Consider the following 19,060-nt stretch of genomic DNA (forward strand, 5'->3'; position numbering starts at 1 on the left):
CTTTGATACACCTGTTTACATCAGAATGGTGAACGAAGATCTGTGAGGTAAAATGAACAGAAAAGAAGGGTGGAAATCAAAACTCCATCAGATATTCTGAGTACTGGTGCTGTTCTTAGACAGCTGATGACTTCAGAAATAAAAGATTGAGTCAATGTGTACTTTGTGGAATTTGGGGCTTATGTATTTTTTTTTTTTTTTGAAGTTTCACGACATGTTAAAGCACTGTTACATATCTCCTTCAACACTTCTCTGTTTTCAGGGTTCTGTTCTGCTTAACTTTGTGTAATGTGCTTATTAAACAAACTCCATTTGCTTGGACTTAATGAGCAGTTACTGAACACATAGTACTAAGACTAAACTTCATCCTTTGAACCCTTCGTCTCCTTTGTGTACTGGTGCTTCTTTTCTAAGGAATAAGTAATGGTGTGGTGATGTTTTGGGAATTAACACAAATATATCAAGTGCTGAGACACCTTGTATTTTAAAATGAGGAAAGGGTGAGAGGTCAACTAAGAAGTATTTGCCAGATGTTTGTTACATCACCCGTGTTAGCAGCAAGGTAATACACTCCCTGGCTCAGTGCAGCAGCCTGGCAGTGGACTGGGACCCTTGTTGGACTCCCTGGGTGGTCTCTGTGCCCCGAGGGGAGGTCAGCTTGTTCCATCCCTGGAAGGAGAGATGTGTGCTGATAAAAGTAAAGTGTTTGGAGCTTACATTTCTTCATGACTTTGCAGGCAAGGTGCAAGCGACAGGGACTTCGGAGCCTGCTATGCTGAGACAGGCCATAGGCTTACATTTCTAAGAGCAAAGCTCTTCCGCTCCAAGACATGGATACTTTTTCTCTCTGTGGTTATGTAGTGAGTGCACATGAGGCTGTGCTGTGCCTCTTGGGTGAGCAGTGCACTCACTGAAGGCTTTCAGTGACACAGGGCAGCCTTTCAAAACAAGTCAGTTTTTATTAATCCCCTGGGATGGCACACAGAGCAATGTCAGGTTTGTGTTGCCAAATTAGACTTAAAATAGAGTCCGGGGGGACTGAAGCAGCAGCTCTGGATTTCTAAACCTCCTGGACATCCTCTTCTCCTCCCTGTGTGAAGCCCTAGCTATGTGGTTCTTACCCCAGGCTCCTGATACCTCATGACACTTTTTCTCCAGCTGCAGTATTGCTGTCCTCAGCATCCTGCCTTCTTGAGCTGCTGATGCTGGTATTCAGTCAGTGGAGTCTCTTGTCATCTCCCCAGGGTGCTCTGATTCCTCAGGGGCAGCTCGTAATAGTCCTCCTGCAGCAAACTAGACACATATATTTATACCAAATATTGCTTTCTCAAGGAAGAAATTAATTCCTTTATGCCTGCAGGTAGCAGCACACATTTTCTGTTATTGATGCCCTAGCCTCCCATATTGTCCACATTTGTCTTCCTGTCAAATGCGTGTTGTCCCCTAGAGTGTTTGGCAGTGCGCAGAGAGCACCTTAGAAGAGGGGAAGGTTGGTGGGTTTGTGACTGGTGTAAGAGCTCAGGCACTCTGGATAGCGGATGGGCTCAGTACATCCTGGCAGGCAAACTTACAGCTACACGAGACACGCTGCAGATCCCAGCTAGGAAGGTAACAAAGTGAACTGCTCGTGAATCAAAAGGATTTCCTCTATAGACGCTTCATCCCCTCCAGCAGGAGCTTTGTTTGGGGACCTTCAGGTCCTAGTACAGAAACGTGTTCAACTGAGTTTAGGCAGTGTATCAGGCGCATTGCAGTGGGTAGGATTTTTTTGTCCCTCTGACCATTGAGAAGAGACCAGAGCCATGTTTGCTCCTGAGATGTGTAGTCTCTTGTTTGTCATTGACCTTGACCAGCCTGTGCAGCTGCTGGTTGTTTAGAGTCCATGTATAAAAATAGGCTTCCTTAATTATATATGTAAATGAGCATAAAACAGGCCGCCAAGCGATAGTACACTTATGGACACTTATGGGCCTCAACATAGAAATTGCATGTGTAAGTTGGGTAATTGCACTTGAAAACTGGTTGTGTCCTTGCATAGGGTTAGTAGTGGGGCAGGGTGAAATTAGGTCTGCTGGAAAAAGGTGCAGGGCAAAAGGCGTAGACGGCAGGGCTAAAGGATGACTGGAGGGCAGGCAGGACCCATCCCCAACACCTCCTAGATTTCTGTGTGCTTGTTGCATATAAACTGTCCCTCCACTGCTATTAATTATTTTGACTGAAAGGAAACACATGGACAGATAGAATTTTCCCCTATGAGAAAATATATTTAAAGAATTCATAACATGATTTCCGTAACAGGTATTGGGGATTATTTTCCTTCTCAATTCCTGACTCCTAGACTTAGAAGGTAAGCCCACATAGGGGTGCCTTACTTTTAAATCATTTAAGACACCTAGATTGATTGGTATGCAGTTTTTGGTGCTAACATGTTAATGATTTCTAGGTGCCTTTGATGTGGAGTGTCATTTTCATAGAATGACTTGTAACTACCCTTCCCTCTTGTGTCCCAGCCAAGTGGCTTTTGTTTTATTAAAACTAATGAGTGGCCTATAGCATACAGAGTGAACCTTTTTTCATCCACCTTCAAACGTTTATATTTATTCAGAGAAAAAAAAGAAAAAATAAAACTAACCTTGCTTCTGTCTGGTTCGTGGGGAATTTTTCCACCAGATGTATGGCATTTCCCCCATTTTATTGCATGACAAGGATTTTTCATGTCCATTTATAAAAACTTTACATAATGAGTAAGGCTTGGTTGCTGATGTCTTGAGAGAGTTGTCAAAGCTATTTCAGCTGCATGCAGTGACATAATAATGAGAAATTAATTATAGGTAATCTTCCAAAGGACTGAGTGATTTTTTTCCCTTTTATTCCACTGTAAGGCCCCATTGCTCCCATTTTATAGAATTTGTTTGATGTATGTCTGACAGTGAGAGAAACACCACTAGTAATTGGTTGATTGGTTCAAGCCTGTTCCAAGCTTAGCACTGGGAATATTATAACACATCTGCTTTCATACATCAAGCAGTGAACTGAGAGACAAATGAGTCGATTAGCTCTATGGATAACCCATCTTCATTGGGTATAAGAGGTGTGGAAAGGCAGGAGAGTTTTACAGAGTCTGCTGAGGTCTGAGTCCTTGCTGATCCCCACATCAAAACTGAGTGAGAAACTATCAAATCTGGGAACTCTGGCTTGGGTTTCCTCCTTATATCTGGAGCTGTGGGACTGTTTGCTTGTAGACTGTCATTACCCCTGGGAACATGTACCTGCTTTTATTCTGGGGTTTACAGACAAGGCTTTCAGAAGGGCTCAGTAGCTACAACCCCTCTGTGTTTTCAGTAGGGTCTGGTGCTTTCCTCCTAGGGAAGGAGTTTCAAAATGGAACTGGGCATCAATGCACCCATCTGAGTGGCTTTATGTCCAGATTTGTATAAACTTAATGTCTGCGTGTAAATATGAGACGAATCCTATTACAGGAGAGGTTTTCTGTTTTCCTCAGAACAAATTGGAGCACTGGCAGGGCAGCACATCGTGCACGTGGCCTGTGGAGAGTCTCACAGTGTGGCACTCAGCGACCAGGGCCAGCTCTTCTCCTGGGGCGCGGGCAGCGATGGACAGTTGGGCCTCACTACTATAGAAGATGCAGTGACAGTACCAAGGTAAATTTTTAACAGGTTCAGGTTTTCTTAAGGCAGCTTCTAGGAGGTGCAGCCTGAGGGGTTGTTCTCCCAGCGTGGAGTCAGCAGCAGTGTTGCATTAACTAAAAGGACTGGTAACAAGGCACTTCTTATATATGAATATGAGCATGAGGCCTCCTCCTCTCCTCCTTCTCTGCACTGGCAGTCCCTGAGCCTCCTTGGGATTTGGATGAGTTCTCAGAAAGGTCAGGCAGGGCAGATCTGCTCTTGGGTGCTCAGGGCCTGCAGAAGAAAATCAGAGGGTGTTTTGACTTTCCTCATTGGAAAAAGTGCCAGCATTTTTCAAAGAGGTACATGAGGGAAAACCTAAAAATGGAAATGCTGTGTGATGCCTCTCTATACTCGACTCCCTGGGAAGTCCTCTGAGGTAGGAATAGGAAAAAAAACTACAGCTGAGTGAACCAGCATCTCAGCTCTGAAACTGTTGTGCTGTGTTGCCCATTAGCACCTTTTACTTAGCACCAAAGCCACTAAACCAGCCTATTGCAATTGTGAATAGTCAATGTTACTCAGAAACTTTAGGATGGTGTTTGTTTTCTTCATTCACTTACTTATTAAATATAACTTACCTGTGTCAGAGCACTGATAAGGGTTAAATGGAAGCACACGTAGATGGTGCAGAGGCCAGTGGCAGATACCAAGGTTCCTTGATGCAAAGCAGGTCACAGATGAGAGGTCTCAGCTTATCGCCATAACAAAGATACCCAGTCTCTTTGTACTTAATGGTATTGTATCACATTGCATTCATAACAGATGAATTCTGTCTCTTAGTCCTGCTACCCCTGCAGAGCCAGTGCAGAGCAAGTAGAGGAAGTTTTGGACACCGATGTCGGGTGGGCGTCATTGTGCAAACAGTGTTTAAAAGAAAAGAATTTCAGTTACAAAACATTACTTTGGAGCTGGAGGGCTGGCTATGTGGGAAGGCAGCCCTTTACTTGCAGGCAGGTAGATCTGCTATAACAAAGAGAGAGAGGCTCACATGCTAATGTGATAGTGCCATTTTAAAAATTACTTTTTTGTGAAATAACACGACCCTTTAATGCTTGCTGTTCTATATACAAAGCACTGAGGAGGTTTTGGTGCTGTAGCTCATAGGAACCTCTCTGCCCCCTCAGAATATGAAAAATTTTGATGCCTGAAAGAGAACAGCAAGAAAGACGCTAAAACCAGGCTGGCTCCACCATTTTCCAGATGTTTGGATTCAGCTTTATAGCAGTAGCTTAGTTGGAGTTGGTAGTCAAGTGTCTAGAGCTCTTCACAGTTTTGCAGCTCTTATGCATGGATCTGTATTTCCTTCAAGACTGTATACCTCAGTTTCAAAACTGCAGGTTATGTGTTTGTGTAGCAAAAATACTTGAATGGAAATGATAGTGTTGACCTTAGGTGATACTGTATATGTAGACGCTTATTCTAAAATAGCATCTCCTTCTTTAGGTTGATAAAGAAATTGAACCAACAGACGATACTGCAGGTTTCCTGTGGAAATTGGCATTGCCTGGCTTTGGCAGCAGGTACTGTAATATTCATTATTTATTACCAAGATTTGTACTGTTATTTTGCACAGTGTCCAAGATTGCATATTTCCACATGACAAACCAAGGGTATCCCTGTCTCAACTGCTTTCAATCTGAATGGGAGAGTATACAATCGGTCAGATACCATGAATATTGAAGGAGCCCCCAAAAAACCTTTGCCAGTACTGTCAAGAAATGAAACATCATGCACAGGCCACCCACTGCCTCGCTATTGTATGATGGCCAGAAGCACTTAAAACCTTTCCATCCTGATGTAGAAAAATCTGTATAATTAACGTCTTTATGTGGAAGTTATCCTTGGCTATTACTCTGTGGTATGCAACATGTGGACCGTTCTTCATTGTGCTGTTTAAGTTACAGTAGTCCAGTGTTGTATTTTGCACTTAGTCACACATCTGTGTATTTACCTGGTGGCTTCAGACTGTGCTTTTATTTTAGCAAAGGATGTCTTGTTGATTTTTCCATTGTAAGGATGAGTGGAAAGGAAGCTCCCAGTACTGGTTCATGTTCATTTTGACAAACTTTGTTTTCCTATTAAACAGCTTTTACTCGACGACTCTTTCTCTTTCCTTGTTTCAGATGGCCAGTTCTTCACATGGGGGCAGAACAGCTATGGTCAGCTGGGCTTGGGTAAAGAATGTCCCTCCCAAGCCAGCCCACAACGTGTCAAATCTCTTGATGGGATCCCTTTGGCTCAGGTTGCTGCAGGCGGAGCCCACAGCTTCGCCCTGTCTCTCTCAGGAGCAGTGTTTGGCTGGGGGAAGAACAGCTCAGGGCAGCTGGGATTAAGTGATGAACGAGGTATTAAAATCCCACTCCTAGATGAAAGAAGGAATGGGCTTTTTTGGCTGAGTGCAGCTTTTCTTTTCACATTTACAGTGTACTTTTATTGAGCAGATATGTAAACCTTAGCCACTGCTCTTGGGAAGAGAGGGCAGAGAAACATTCTCTAAAAGGCTCTTCAGGCTTTTCATAGTTGGTAGGAATAGAAACATTTTCTTCTGTTGTGGATGTTAGCGGGAGAGAAGAAGGTCAAAAAAATAAGATCTTTCAAATGCAAGTGTCAACATGCGGGCACCCAAGGAAGGGCTAGGATTCTTTCTTCTTCCTCTCAAAATGCTGTGTCCATGGTTTTGTTTGAAGTTGGTGTGGAGCAATGGCTGTCCCTGTGGAACAGCGGTCTGCTAGTTTGCCAATGTGTTCTTGACTGGAGAGCGTCTGTTTGCTACGAAATGGCAACACAGACTGTTTCAGTATTGAAAAATGCTGTCTAGTTTATTGGTTGCATAATTTTACAAACGTTTTCAGGTGACCATGTTCAGTACAGCCTAGCCATCAACAGAGTTGAAAATAGTTTTATAAATGAGGCTGAAGAGTGAGTATGACATTACCATTACTCTGCAAACCCAGAACTCCTCTGCTTGTTGTTAACATGTTCTTAACCCTTTGAAAAAGCAAGTGAGGGGAGGAAGAAATTTTTTGCAGCTGCAAATCAAACTCTTTGTTTTCAACACAGTTTCGAAGTAGCTTTAAATGTACACTAAATACCTAGGCAAGTTATTGAGTGTGGATGTGATGCCCAGCATGCATGGATTATTTATTTTGCATGGGTAAGTACACTTGGGATTGGATATATTTGTAAATGTTAGGTTGCCTGTGTAGTAGCATATAAACACTATGTATTGCTAAAGAAAAGCATTAACTCACTTATATTTTGTGCACCTATAACACAGGGGTGCATTTTGAAACCCACTCTACCAACCGAAACATATATTTAAAGCTATTACTCAAAAACAGCCTGCAGTTTAGCACAGGAGGCTGAAATGTTGTATGTATCCTTTCCTCTTGCTTTGCATTTTTAAGAATATGAAACGCGCTTGGAAAACGTGTAACATATATTCTCTCAGAAATGTTTTAGGGCTGCTTTCTTGTACTGTATGTAAGCTAAAGCGCTGATCTAGTAGAAGAGCAGCTATGTTCTTCCCGTATAGACTAGCAGATAGATGCTTCTAATTTTGATGCAGTGCTAGTAGAAAAGCTGCAGTTTATATGTGAGAGGCTTGCTTTGTTCATGGGCTATCTTAAATGTATAACTGGCCTCTGCTTGTGGGGCTGTGTTGGCCAGGGATGACAGTGTGCTTACCCTCAGTATGTGGCACAGCTGGCAGGTGTCTGTAGTAGATATTTGATATTTTTGGTGAATGAATCGTGGTAAGACAGTTTGAATTATACTTAGTGAACATGAACAGCAAAGTCTACAAACATGAGTATTTTTTAGCACTGTTATTTAAACAGTTACGCCGTAGAGTTAAGAAGCATCATTCCTGTCAAAATAAAGATCAGTAGGTGAAAATACAGAACAAAGTAAATAAAGAATCTACTCTCATTTCTAAATCGGTGGAAATGTGACCATTTTCCTTTCACTACCCAGAAAAAGCACCTATCAAATCCTTTGGTGAGAATCTTAAAAAATGGACGACTCTCTAGCTAGAAACTTGAATTTTCATTGGTGCAAAGTAAGCAGTTTTGGGGTGCCTCCTGCTCTTTGAAATGCCTAGCTGCCACATCAGTGTAACATGAAATCTGGCTTGGTGTATTCATCTTGGGGAGACCCACTTTTAATGATTTAAGACATTAGCATGAAGAGGAAAAGTATCATTAAACTGTGCCTGAGATTAGCCTTTGCAAATAGGAGGATCTTCTTAAAAGATGACGAAAGAAGGAAGGCCAGGCATTTAAATACACCTTGGGATCCAGCTTGTTGTGTGCCTTGCACTGGTGTCTCCCAAGTGTCAGGATTGTTGGGTTCAAAGAGGTTCTGAGAAAGGTTTTGAAAACAAATGTGTGCAGCAGTCTGTGAGAGGTCTGGAATGGAGCATGAGGCTGAAGGTGAGTGTAGCTAGGCTGCACTAGTCATGTGTCCCAACCCGCACGTGCAAACTGAGTTTATACAGCATGCTCAATGTTTCTGTTCTTGCTCTGAACACCTTCCTTTGTGCCTGGCACAAATCTTTTAAGAGTTGGAGAGGAAAACAACAGTGACATGTTGAAAGGCATGTTGTTTTTTCCACATTTGCTAAAGCTTCCATTGTATCTCGTCAGAGTTGCAGGTGACATCTGAAAATCAGACTGCTAGTGTTTTTTCCAGACATTTAGGTTTGTGTTTATGAAACAAGTCCTTTTATTTTCATTGTATACAATGCAGACCGAGAATCTCCTTGCCATGTGAAGCTGTTGCGGTCTCAGAAGGTTGTTTACATCAGCTGTGGAGAAGAACATACAGCAGTTCTGACAAAGGTAAAAGTGCCAAACTGGGAACATTGGCTGCCATCTCACCTGCCTGGTGGGTTCAGTTAGTTTCCTGTGTAATGACAGGAAAAAGCAGGTTGACTTACCACCTTCCATCTGACCCCAGTAAAATGAACTAAATGGAAAGTAAAGTCTTGTTTTAATTTATTTTGAGATTCATTGTCAGTGTGATCCATTGTCATTTTTGAAATTGAAGACAATTCATGACAATGAAAAGCAAAACTCAGGTGACTCTCTCAAAGAAATAGACTTTGATCAGGAAATTTAACAAACGTGCAAAGGGCTGAAAACAGCATTTCACTGGAAGGTAAAAAGAGCTGTTGTGCATCAGAAGAAAGAACAGGGCAAAAGGAAGGAATGTGTAAAACAAACGTCATTCACTCACAACATTTACAAAAGAGGTTTTCAGTTCTATACCTCCTGCACTTTCCAAGTAGGGTGTAGTTTAGTGGATAGAGGACAGGGCTGGGTCTTAGGAGATCACTGCTCATTTCTTGCCTCTGCTTAAGCTTGGGCTGGTAGTGAAACTGGAGTCAGAGAGATGCTGCTAGGATATGGGTCCCTAAACAGAGAATATGCTGTCTGATTTGCTAACAGAGTGGAGGGGTGTTCACGTTCGGTGCAGGTTCCTGTGGGCAGCTGGGACATGACTCCATGAATGACGAAGTGAACCCCCGAAGAGTTCTCGAGCTAATGGGCAGCGAAGTATCCCAGATCGCTTGTGGCAGGTGAGTGCCTGCGTGCAAGTAGAAGTTTTCCTTCAGTGGAGGTTAGTGCTGACGCTGGCTCTAGTAAATTCACAGGGTAGTTTGCTTCTGCATCCTACATGTCAAAATTAAGTTAATTTAAATTTTACTTTGCATGAGAGTTTTAAGGCCCTCTGAATGAGGTTGGTTTTTAATTGGGGCTGTTGCCTATACTGTGACGTAGTGAAAGATCTTCTTCCATCTTAATATTCCAGATGGACTCTAAAACTGCAGCCCCTTTGGTCACAAGTTTCCTGCCTCTTTCCTGAAAAGAGAGTTAGTAATACTGTGCTGTGATGCTGTTTCTTGATATGTACAGACTTGGCAAATGACTAAGCTAATTTCATCTGTGAGCCTGATACTGGCTGCATGCTGGCACAGACTGCTCTTTGTCCCTTCCACCTAATGAGCTGTACTCCATAAACTGGTGCCATCAGGTGGCAAAAACTGATCACTGGTGTCAGTGGAAAGATGCTGCTTTGCACTAGCTTCTGGCCTAGCAGAACAGAAAAGAAGTTTCAGGCTGTGTTTGTTTTTTTTCCTTCAATTGTTAAACGTGGCCCAAACTTTGTACCCGTCTCTGTTGCAGACATCACACTTTAGCCTTTGTGCCTTCTTCAGGAATGATCTATGCATTTGGCTGTGGAACAAGAGGCCAGCTAGGAACTGGGCACACGTGCAATGTTAAGTGTCCCTCTCCGGTGAAGGGTCACTGGGCAGCTCACAATGGGCAACTCTCAGGGAAACCTGGTACGTGCTGTGCTCAATTTGGAGTGGCAAATGGATGTAGATCATTTCATTTCATCCATGGTGATCTAAAGACACCTTGACATTGGTCTGTGAGTTAGAATGAAACTGCTGGAAATAGTAGAATGATCCCAGACCCTTAGTCCAAAGGCACTATGGAAAGTACTGGGTAACCTCTTACTCTCTCAATTAATCTGTGTACTCTCTCCCTTTCCCTTTTCATGGCAGAACTCAGCATTTGGTGATCTTGAGCCTTCACGAAATTGTTCTAGTACTGATTTTGGAGGGCTTACCCACTGCAGTTTAAAAATTACAACCTTTCCCTCCTGCCAGGCCAAGAGTGTCTCTCCAGGAAGTGCTAAAATTCAGCCTGGCCTTCAAGGAACCCAGCTGCTCCTTGTAGTGTAAGGCCTGAGACACTGGCAGTGCATATGTGGGGGAAAAGCAAAGCTGTAACTTAAATTCATCAACCTCTAACACAACTACATCTCTTTCTTTAACAGATGCTTGTAAATATCACATTGTTAAACATATCTTCTCTGGAGGAGACCAAACATTTGTGCTTTGCTCCAAATATGAGGTAAAACAAATCAAACATCTTAAGTCTGTGCCTCAGTCCCAGCTTTCACAATGCTTCTTTTTCTTTTTCTTTTTCTTTTTCTTTTTCTTTTTCTTTTTCTTTTTCTTTTTCTTTTTCTTTTTCAGTCATGTCTCCCTGAAAGAGCATTGTTTTTTTGGAGTCCCTTCTACCTTGCAAACCTTACCAATGACAAAAACTGTTACAGGGATTTCCAACTGATTAGCAGTGGCTGAAAGAGCATAGATGCATTCTTTCAGGGTCATGTCAAAGAGCAGTTGGGAAGACGTTGGTTTCAGTTTGATCGACAGGGAGGGGAATTATTTGTTTTGCAGGTTGTAAGAAAGGGGCTGCTTTCCCTATAGGGGTCTGGATGATTAGAGCATTAGGTTGTGGAACACACACACTGAGGTTCTCTGAAGGCAGGCTGTATGGAGGGCTGAATGCTCAATTGTTTTTTCTGTTTCTGTCTCCTTATTTTTTTCAAGAGGTGTTTGACATACCTTTTTGAGGCATATTTAAAAGGGCTTTGGTACCTTTAAGAATGATTTTTTCTTTTTTTTGTCCTCTTTTTAAAATTGTATTTGGTGATGGTCCTGTTTTTTTCCATACCCATTTGGGTTCATTAGTTGAGCCACAGCTTCCTCATCAAGCCTGTGCAGAAAACACACTGAGAAAGCAATCATTTTTATATAGAAAACAGAGATTATGAATAAGAAGGAATTGTTTTACAAGCCTTGCCTTTGCTGAAATCTGTATCTTCTCACAGAATTCCTTGCCTGCCGATGATTTCCGGACCATAAATGAAGCACGTTACACCTGTATAATAAATGATGAAACTATAGATGTCTGGAGGCAAAAGCTTTTAGAAAAGAACAGTTCTAATTCTGTCAAGTAGGTATTGGGGCACTGGACAAGCCTTTTGTTGAAAGTTTTATTTAAAGAATTTTGTTGGCTACCATGCCATGTTTTCACTTGAAACTTAGCAGCCTTTTCCTAGTGTGTTTTTTGGTCAGACCCAAGCAGGGGAGACAGTTGCCAGTCATGAGGATGATAGTTTAGAGCTCTCTAGCAAGACCAGAGAAATTTGAGGCTGCCTCAGAACGTGGCTGAAATGGTGGTGGGTGGGAACTGGATTTAAGTTGTCCTCTATTATGTGCTTAGAGTTCATGAAAAGGAGCAAGAGGCTTTATACAGGTTGATTTAAATTCTTTTCCCTTCCCCTGTGTGCCTGCCCTGCGAAAAGCAGAGTAGGTGGAAAGGAGCCACTGCCCACATCCTTTTAAAGAGGGATGTTACATGATCCCGAGCGGGCCACTTACTGCTGTGCCTCTGAATGAAGGGATGATTCTGAGATTGCTGTCCAAGGAAGGAAGGGAAGAGAGCTGAGGAGATTTGCTGGGACATGTGTTCATACTCTATCTGTATTTTCTTTTGTCTTCTTGCTGCAAACAGTAATGTAGTTCAGATAGTGTCCTCGGCTGCCTGCTGGAATGGAAGCTTCCTGGAGAAGAAGTAAGTGGCAAACCGAGTCCAGAAGTGTGGCTTTCCCTTGAGACAAACTGGAATCTCTTTACTTCGTTCACTGTTGCAATGGGCTTTGATTTTTGTGATCGGGCAGGAGACTGGGGCAGAGAGCGGCAACTAAGGAGATGGGTGGTCAGAGCTGGATAAGGAAGGCAAATAGTCTAAGAAAGTGAATGGTGAGTGTACTGTAAGTGCCACAGAATCCCTGGAGTTGTCACAATTGTTATTTTTTCTTACCAAATGCATATAAACTTTTCTTTAAAAGAGAGGGATAGGAGTACTGACATTAAGGGAAATGAGTGATCCTGGCTATCTGAACAGTCTCATACCCAGCTGAGCTAGCTGGTGAGGGCTGGTGTGCTTTTAAAAAATATGTGCATATGAGCAACATGACAGCACTTTTCTTTTAGGTGACGTCAGTTGTGGAAAGTTTTGTACTCATGCTTACGAAAGCAAGAATTTCAAGGAGAGGGTGACTGTACTGGTAAAGGATTAATGGGTGTAACTAACAATGGGTGGTGACAAGGAAGTAATACGCGTAATTCAGTGAAAGGCCGTGGGCTGGAAAGGACTGTGATGGCTGTCTATAAATGGTGGGGAGGTAACAGCATAAGATGAAGAGGAGGAGGAATTTTTATGGTGATGCGATGAGTAATGACCTGTAGCTAGGTGAAGAAGAACCTAGTTACTTTGAGTAATCTGTGACTAGTCTTTTCCAAGAACAACTTGAAAAAGAAAGCAATTTACTCATTATTCCTGCTTTTTTCCACTGGTGCAATGGTTTCTTCTCCAACCTTGTGAGAAGGCATCATGTTGCCACATCAGGGGAGTTGTGTCATGTTGGTTTAAAACACTCTATGAGATTTCCAAGTTGTTGAGTCACAGTAAATAGTCCCACATCTCCTTTGATTGTGGATATGAGGGGAGTACATGACTTTGATCACCCCAATGCGGTTGTCTTTCCACTTTAATGATATCTTGGCTAGTGCAGGATTTAACTTTTTACAGAAGATCTGTGACCAAATGAAGCATAAAATCTGAAGCCACCGTACCCTGAGGTGAGGCGGTATTTAAACATGCATCTTTATATGTGAAACATAATGTCACAGTGCACCTGGTAGAAATACCCTAGTACATCCTTTCAGCGTCCTAATGCCATATAGGCCTGTTTGCAGTACGACACTGTGGTACACGGGGTTAGATGGAAGAGCAGCTTTTCTGTGCCTGTGCGACTGGGCACGCTCCAGTGCTGCTTCTGCACATCACAGCCTGGAGCTTTCTGCGCCACAGTGTGACTCTGAGGAGCTATTTCCAGCCTGGTGCTTGTGTAGTTATGAAAATAACTCTTCTACTACCGCAGGCTAAGTTTAGCTTCTCATATCATTAGAGCCACATCAGCAAACTGACAGATGCATCTTATGTTTAGTAGGTACCTTTTCCTTCAGGGAGTGTCTGATATGGCACATGCTCAAGGTGACTCATGACATATGGCCCTTGGGAAATCCTTGAGTGGAATTGTAGTAATGACCTTTTTTTACTGTCATCTGCAGATAAAACATCTGGTGGTTGCTGACAGCCACTGCTACAGATGTTGAACATGCTCTAGATGCTGAGATGGGTAACTTACCTGCTGCATTGCAGGACATAGGATTTTAGCGTTGCTAGATCAAGTTGTCAGATTATTGTCCTCTGTAGGCTTGCCTTCGTTATCTCACTTACACAGGCATCCTGGGTAAATTACACCCTTTCAAGTATAGCAGAGAGGACAGCACATGTTTGTTACAACTAAAGACCATGTGAAGACTCCTCTCAACTGCACTGTGGTTTGGTTGTGGTCCTGGTTTAGTTTTAGGGATAGAAGATATGAGCATGGAGTTGCTGAAAGAACTGCTTTGAAAGTCTCACCCGGTTTCTTTTTGAAATCTCTCATCTGATGTTCCCTTGTGTAACAGGCAGCGTCTTCTTGCACATCACCCTTCCCTTTCTTGTGGTGTGTGCATAAATAGATTTTTCTATTAAAAATACATAATGTGTATATCAGGCAACACCGAGAATCCTGATGCATATGATAGGTTTGTTTTTTATAGGGTTTTAAGCAGTCAGACCTGTCCAGGCAGGCTCTTAGGTCATTAAGGTGTGCTGGGGAAATCAAGGAATTTGGTAAAGTGTTTCTCTGCAAGAATCCCAACCCTAATCAAGGCCCAGAGGAGTACAGAAGGGTGACTTGTCCGTCTTGTGTTTAGCAAAAAGATTCCAAGTTCTGCTTTGTTTCTAGACTGATGAGATTGTTTTCTCTGTTGCTTGCTCTCAGGCCATGCCAATACACAGGGTAGTCCAGACTCTTTCTTAAATTTATGCCAGCCTGTCCGTGTTTTTTTTAAAGAATTGATGAACATTTTAAGACCAGTCCGAAGATCCCGGGGATTGATTTGAACTCCACCAGAGTGTTGTTTGAGAAGCTGATGAACTCTCAGCACTCCATTCTCCTAGACCAGGTATTGCACTTCTGGATTTGTGGGTATTCAGAGGGAGAGTAAAGACTTTGTCCCCCTGTAACATCGAAGTAACAGTAGCTTTTTGGGGGGCAGGTTGTATTTCATATTCGCAGGCTAGAGCCTACATCTTCATTGACCTGAGCTAATTGCTGCCTTCTGAGAATCTGGCCCAAAAGCTTGTTTTTAAAAGTTTTGTCCCATGGCATCGAATACTTGAAATAGCTCCTGAAATTAAGTCCGCATCTGTTATACTTGTAAACAATGAATATATGTTCATTTCTTGCATGTTAAGTACTTGATGGTTTTATACCAGCTCAAGCACTGTTTATACTAACAGTTTATTCTGACTCCGAGTGTATCTCTCATGAGTGCAAGAGCTGTGAGACACGATTGTGTATGTTCTCTGTGCTGTTTTTTTAACTCTAATTTTTAGATTTTTTTTCCACGTGCATTTGATCTTCAGCTGATATAATGGTTTCAGTGGATTTAGAGTGACAACCACTTGAAGACTCAGCCCTCAATATTTTAAATGGTTTCTGAACGTGCGCTGGGTAGAACCAGTAACTTCAGTGGATTTTGTAAGACTTTAAAAGTCACAGAGTAATAGCAGTTCTTAGCTAGTGAAGTCTGTTCTCATGAAATAAGTAATGAAGTTAGGTTTGCTTGCTGAGCAGATAAGTCACTCTGGCTATTAAGTATATGGCTTTGGTGCTAAAAATCTCAGTCACTCTTTTGACTTTAATGCCAATAATTCCTCATCATTTGGTTCTAAACAAGATGCACAATAACACCTACAGTACGTGAAGGTAAATGTAGTGGCAGTTGATTTCTGTAGTGTGGCATAGGCTAATGATGAATGGCTTTGTTCTTTAAAGTTGATGTTCTAGTATATAATCCTTTTTATAGTCCCTTGTAATTACATGTTTCTCAGGCCATGAGGGGCATAGAATGTGTTGGCAGGGTCTTCCAGCTATTATGATGACAGAAGGAGGACCTCAGTGAAAAAAATCTTTCTGGCCTGTTTTCAGATGCCTGAGTGAATTATTGAAGGAATAAAAAAAGGGAATTTTATTTTAAGCCAAATATTAATCGTGGTAAAAAGCTGAAAACTAAAAAATGAACTTTTTTGAATTGGGAATGTAAGACCTCTGTATGTCTGATTCATTCAAAGCAGGTTTTTCCCCACAGCTCTCCAGAATCACTGCATTTCCTTTCTGTTGTTTATTCATTGACCATAGCTAATCATTATTTTCAACCTCCCTGTCTCCCTTAAAGCAGAGATGACTTGGCATATTGAATAGTTCTGTGGGTGACACAGCACATCGAATCCTTATTTTAGGCATAGTGGGACCTAGATAGTAGATGCCCTGTTACCCGGGATGAGTTGTCTTCTTTTCTCTTGTTTCCTTCTAGATATTAAAGAGCTTTGAAAGCTTTTTGATTCCTCAGCTGTCCAGCTCACCACCAGATGTTGAGGCGATGAGGATCTATTTGATTCTACCGGAATTCCCACTCTTCCAAGACTCAAAGTATTATATAACATTAACACTTCCTCTAGCAATGGCTATTCTGCGCCTTGATACCAACCCCAGCAAAGTTCTTGGTAAGAGATAATTCATTTTCTGCCTTTGAGCCATTTCAGACACATCCTGCTCTAAGCATCCTGCTGGGACACAAGGTGTTGACTTCAGATTTTTCAGTCATATTTTGTGTTGGCTTAACCTTTTATTTTGTTACCACAGCTGCAATGATAATTAGTGTTATTTGTGATATAGTGTTGTTAGGAAGGATTCACCTCCAAAAAGGAGTGGGGAACCAAAAGTAGTCAAGGAAGCTACCCCCACCCCCCAACGGAAGTTCCCATGTAAAAGCTTTCTGAGTGTGCTCTGAATTTTAGGTTTAAAATATGAGGAAATAAAGAACTTGCCATACAGGTAAAATGCGGGAAGTTCATCAGTTACAGTAATACGAAACATATAAAATGCACAGTAGTGTGGATAATAAATGAGAGATAAAATTCAGGTTAAGAATCATCTTAATTTAGAAATAAAATACCACACTTACTAGGGAAGAGCCTTATCTAATTTACCTACATTCAGAGATTCAGAAATTTTTAAGGCCACTGCATGAATGTAAGTTTTGTATATTGTGAAGATTAAAGATTGTACTCTCTTAAGTTTAACCGGATATTATCCACATTAAAATATCCTGTTTTGTATGAAGTAAATTAATGAATGTACTGCTGATACAAAATTATCTTGTCCTATATAAGGTACAGAAAAAACTACTGATTGCTTTCTCATCAAGCTGAGCATCCCAGCTCTTCTCCTGCTTCCGAATCTTCTAATTTCTGCTTGTATTATTTCCTATTAGCTTAGCTTAAGCTAAGTAGAGCATACGCTGCTTACAGTTGTTACTCATGTTTTCAAAGCTGTTACTTTTTTGTTATTTTTTGTGTTGCTTAATATTATCTTATACTAATTCTCATATTATCGTGTATAATACTATGTAATGTGTTCAGGCCTTCAGGAGCTTTGCTCCAGTGAAATTCAGTGATTTTTTTCCTTATTCAGAGAAGGTTTGGAACCAAGTTGCCTCCTGTGCTCAGAGTTCCTAGACCACTGTGATTGTTAGCATACAGAAATGTAAAGGATTCTCATGCTTTTGCCTGCCAGAATTTATTATTATGCTGACACCTGAAGGAATAAATTGGTGTTTGTTTCTATCAGTAGACGTGATGATTTGCCAAGCTTCTACTTCTACTTTGCAGGCAGATTGGGTCTAGAGAAGACACTAATAGACCAGGGTCCCTTCAGAGGAGAGACAAGGCTTATTGTTGTTGGCAAGCAATAAATCAGCCTTCTTAAAGAGGAGGAGTTCAGACCTTTAGCACAGATGTGCCAGGGATGCCCTCTTGACACCTGCTAGAAAAGTATGTGGTACTGATGGAGAATGGACCATGCAACTATTTTCATATCATTTCTTGAGAGATAGTGAGTGATGGAGAGATTAAAGTCAGAGGTTCTCTGCAAGAACACAGTATCTTGCAAAAATCTTGAATTAGTGTTCTAGCGCTAATTGGCTTGGGGGCTGGGTGGTGAGCGGGATGGTTATATGAGAGGGGAAGGGAAGAGCTTTGAGACTTCTGGTGTCTGCAGCTGACTTGTCTTACTTTCCTATTGCTGCAGTTAGGAGAGAAGTAGGGAGGTTTTCTGAAACTGTTCTTAGGTGTATTTCCCTATTTTCAGCTGTACTTCGTATTTAGAAGAATACTCTGTGGCCTTCAATTTAATATTTATATTGATGTTCCTCTCCTTTCCAGATAACTGGTGGTCTCAAGTGTGCCCAAGGTATTTCCTGAGGCTAGTGGACCTCTATAAAGGGGCAGTGGTATACCTCCTCAGTGGAAGAAAGACACTGTTGATCCCAGTCCTGTTCAGTAGCTATATTACAGCTGCTCTCAGACTTCTGGAGAAACTCCACAAGGTAAGAGGGAAACCTGGGTGTGAGTTGGCTCCAGGTGATTCACAGTCTCATCTCTGCCCTTCACCAGTCAGCAGGGGCAGAGTGGTCACAGCCCTGGCTTGACAACTGTGTCATTGCCCACTGAGATACCACAAGAGGGAAGATGTTAGTGGCTCACCTGAATTCAAGGTGCTTGAAGACTGTCCAGTCCTGTCTCAAACACTAGGAAAAAATTACCGTGGAGAGCGCCACTGCTGAGCCACCAGACTGTGTGCCATTGCTCCATCACAAATACCTGTTTCATCGTCCTTTCTGCTCCCACTGCCTTGGTGCTGTTTACTCTGGTTGAGGAGGAGAGAGAACTAAAAGAAGCAGTGGGAAAGAAGTGTTTCTTGACTGTGTTTTGCATCATTCTTTATCTTGATAAGTTCACGGTAAAATAATAAGGCACTTCAGTTATTTACAAGGCTTTCTGAGGCCTAGTATTGCAAGCTGCTGTATTTGGTTGCACGGGCGCTGTGAGGGGAAGTCTTTTTGAAGAGAGCAAGCCTGCCTCTTCAAAGAAAAATGCTGAATACATCCATATTTTTAAAACCTTCTGTTTTCTTCACTAGGTAAATCAAAAGGTTAAACACGTAGAATATGATAAGTTTTATATCCCTGAGATTTCCAGCTTGGTGGACATTCAGGAGGATTATCTCATGTGGTTCTTGCATCAGGCTGGAATGGTAAGAGGTTTTATGTGTAGTCATGAAATAGCTGTCCATGTTTGTCTCTCTGGTCTAAAGAGATCTGCATTTTTAATATCTTTAATAAGAGTATAATGTATACAGTATAGGAGCATCTGTTTGTAAGCTCTCTCAGATTTTGGATACTCAGTAGCTTGACAAAGTTGCCTTAAAATAAGGCTGTTCGAAAAGCTAAAGCTAACAATATGTAACTAATGCTTGTAATGGTC

General features: G+C 41.8%; 1 protein-coding gene across 5 annotated transcripts in view; it reads left to right on the top strand.

Annotated features, from left to right (window-relative positions):
* The window catches only part of HERC3 (HECT and RLD domain containing E3 ubiquitin protein ligase 3), a 53,624-nt gene that overhangs the window by 17,899 nt on the left and 16,665 nt on the right, over positions 1 to 19,060 (top strand). For 4 of the 5 annotated variants that reach the window (XR_010388879.1, XM_026117867.2, XM_064510457.1 and 1 more), the window contains exons 3-15: positions 3,503 to 3,662; positions 5,136 to 5,212; positions 5,816 to 6,037; positions 8,442 to 8,533; positions 9,143 to 9,273; positions 9,881 to 10,041; positions 10,542 to 10,618; positions 11,385 to 11,509; positions 12,071 to 12,130; positions 14,526 to 14,637; positions 16,051 to 16,240; positions 17,960 to 18,123; positions 18,717 to 18,830. Coding sequence is in view for 4 of the 5 variants with exons in the window: in XM_026117867.2 (XP_025973652.1) it covers positions 3,503 to 3,662; positions 5,136 to 5,212; positions 5,816 to 6,037; positions 8,442 to 8,533; positions 9,143 to 9,273; positions 9,881 to 10,041; positions 10,542 to 10,618; positions 11,385 to 11,509; positions 12,071 to 12,130; positions 14,526 to 14,637; positions 16,051 to 16,240; positions 17,960 to 18,123; positions 18,717 to 18,830 (1,685 nt within the window). In the remaining variant the exon portion in view is untranslated. The remainder of the gene's footprint in view (positions 1 to 3,502; positions 3,663 to 5,135; positions 5,213 to 5,815; positions 6,038 to 8,441; positions 8,534 to 9,142; positions 9,274 to 9,880; positions 10,042 to 10,541; positions 10,619 to 11,384; positions 11,510 to 12,070; positions 12,131 to 14,525; positions 14,638 to 16,050; positions 16,241 to 17,959; positions 18,124 to 18,716; positions 18,831 to 19,060) is intronic. The other variant, XM_064510455.1, reaches the window with a different exon arrangement.

Source organism: Dromaius novaehollandiae, chromosome 4, assembly GCF_036370855.1.
Source record: "Dromaius novaehollandiae isolate bDroNov1 chromosome 4, bDroNov1.hap1, whole genome shotgun sequence".
Lineage (NCBI taxonomy): Eukaryota > Metazoa > Chordata > Aves > Casuariiformes > Dromaiidae > Dromaius > Dromaius novaehollandiae.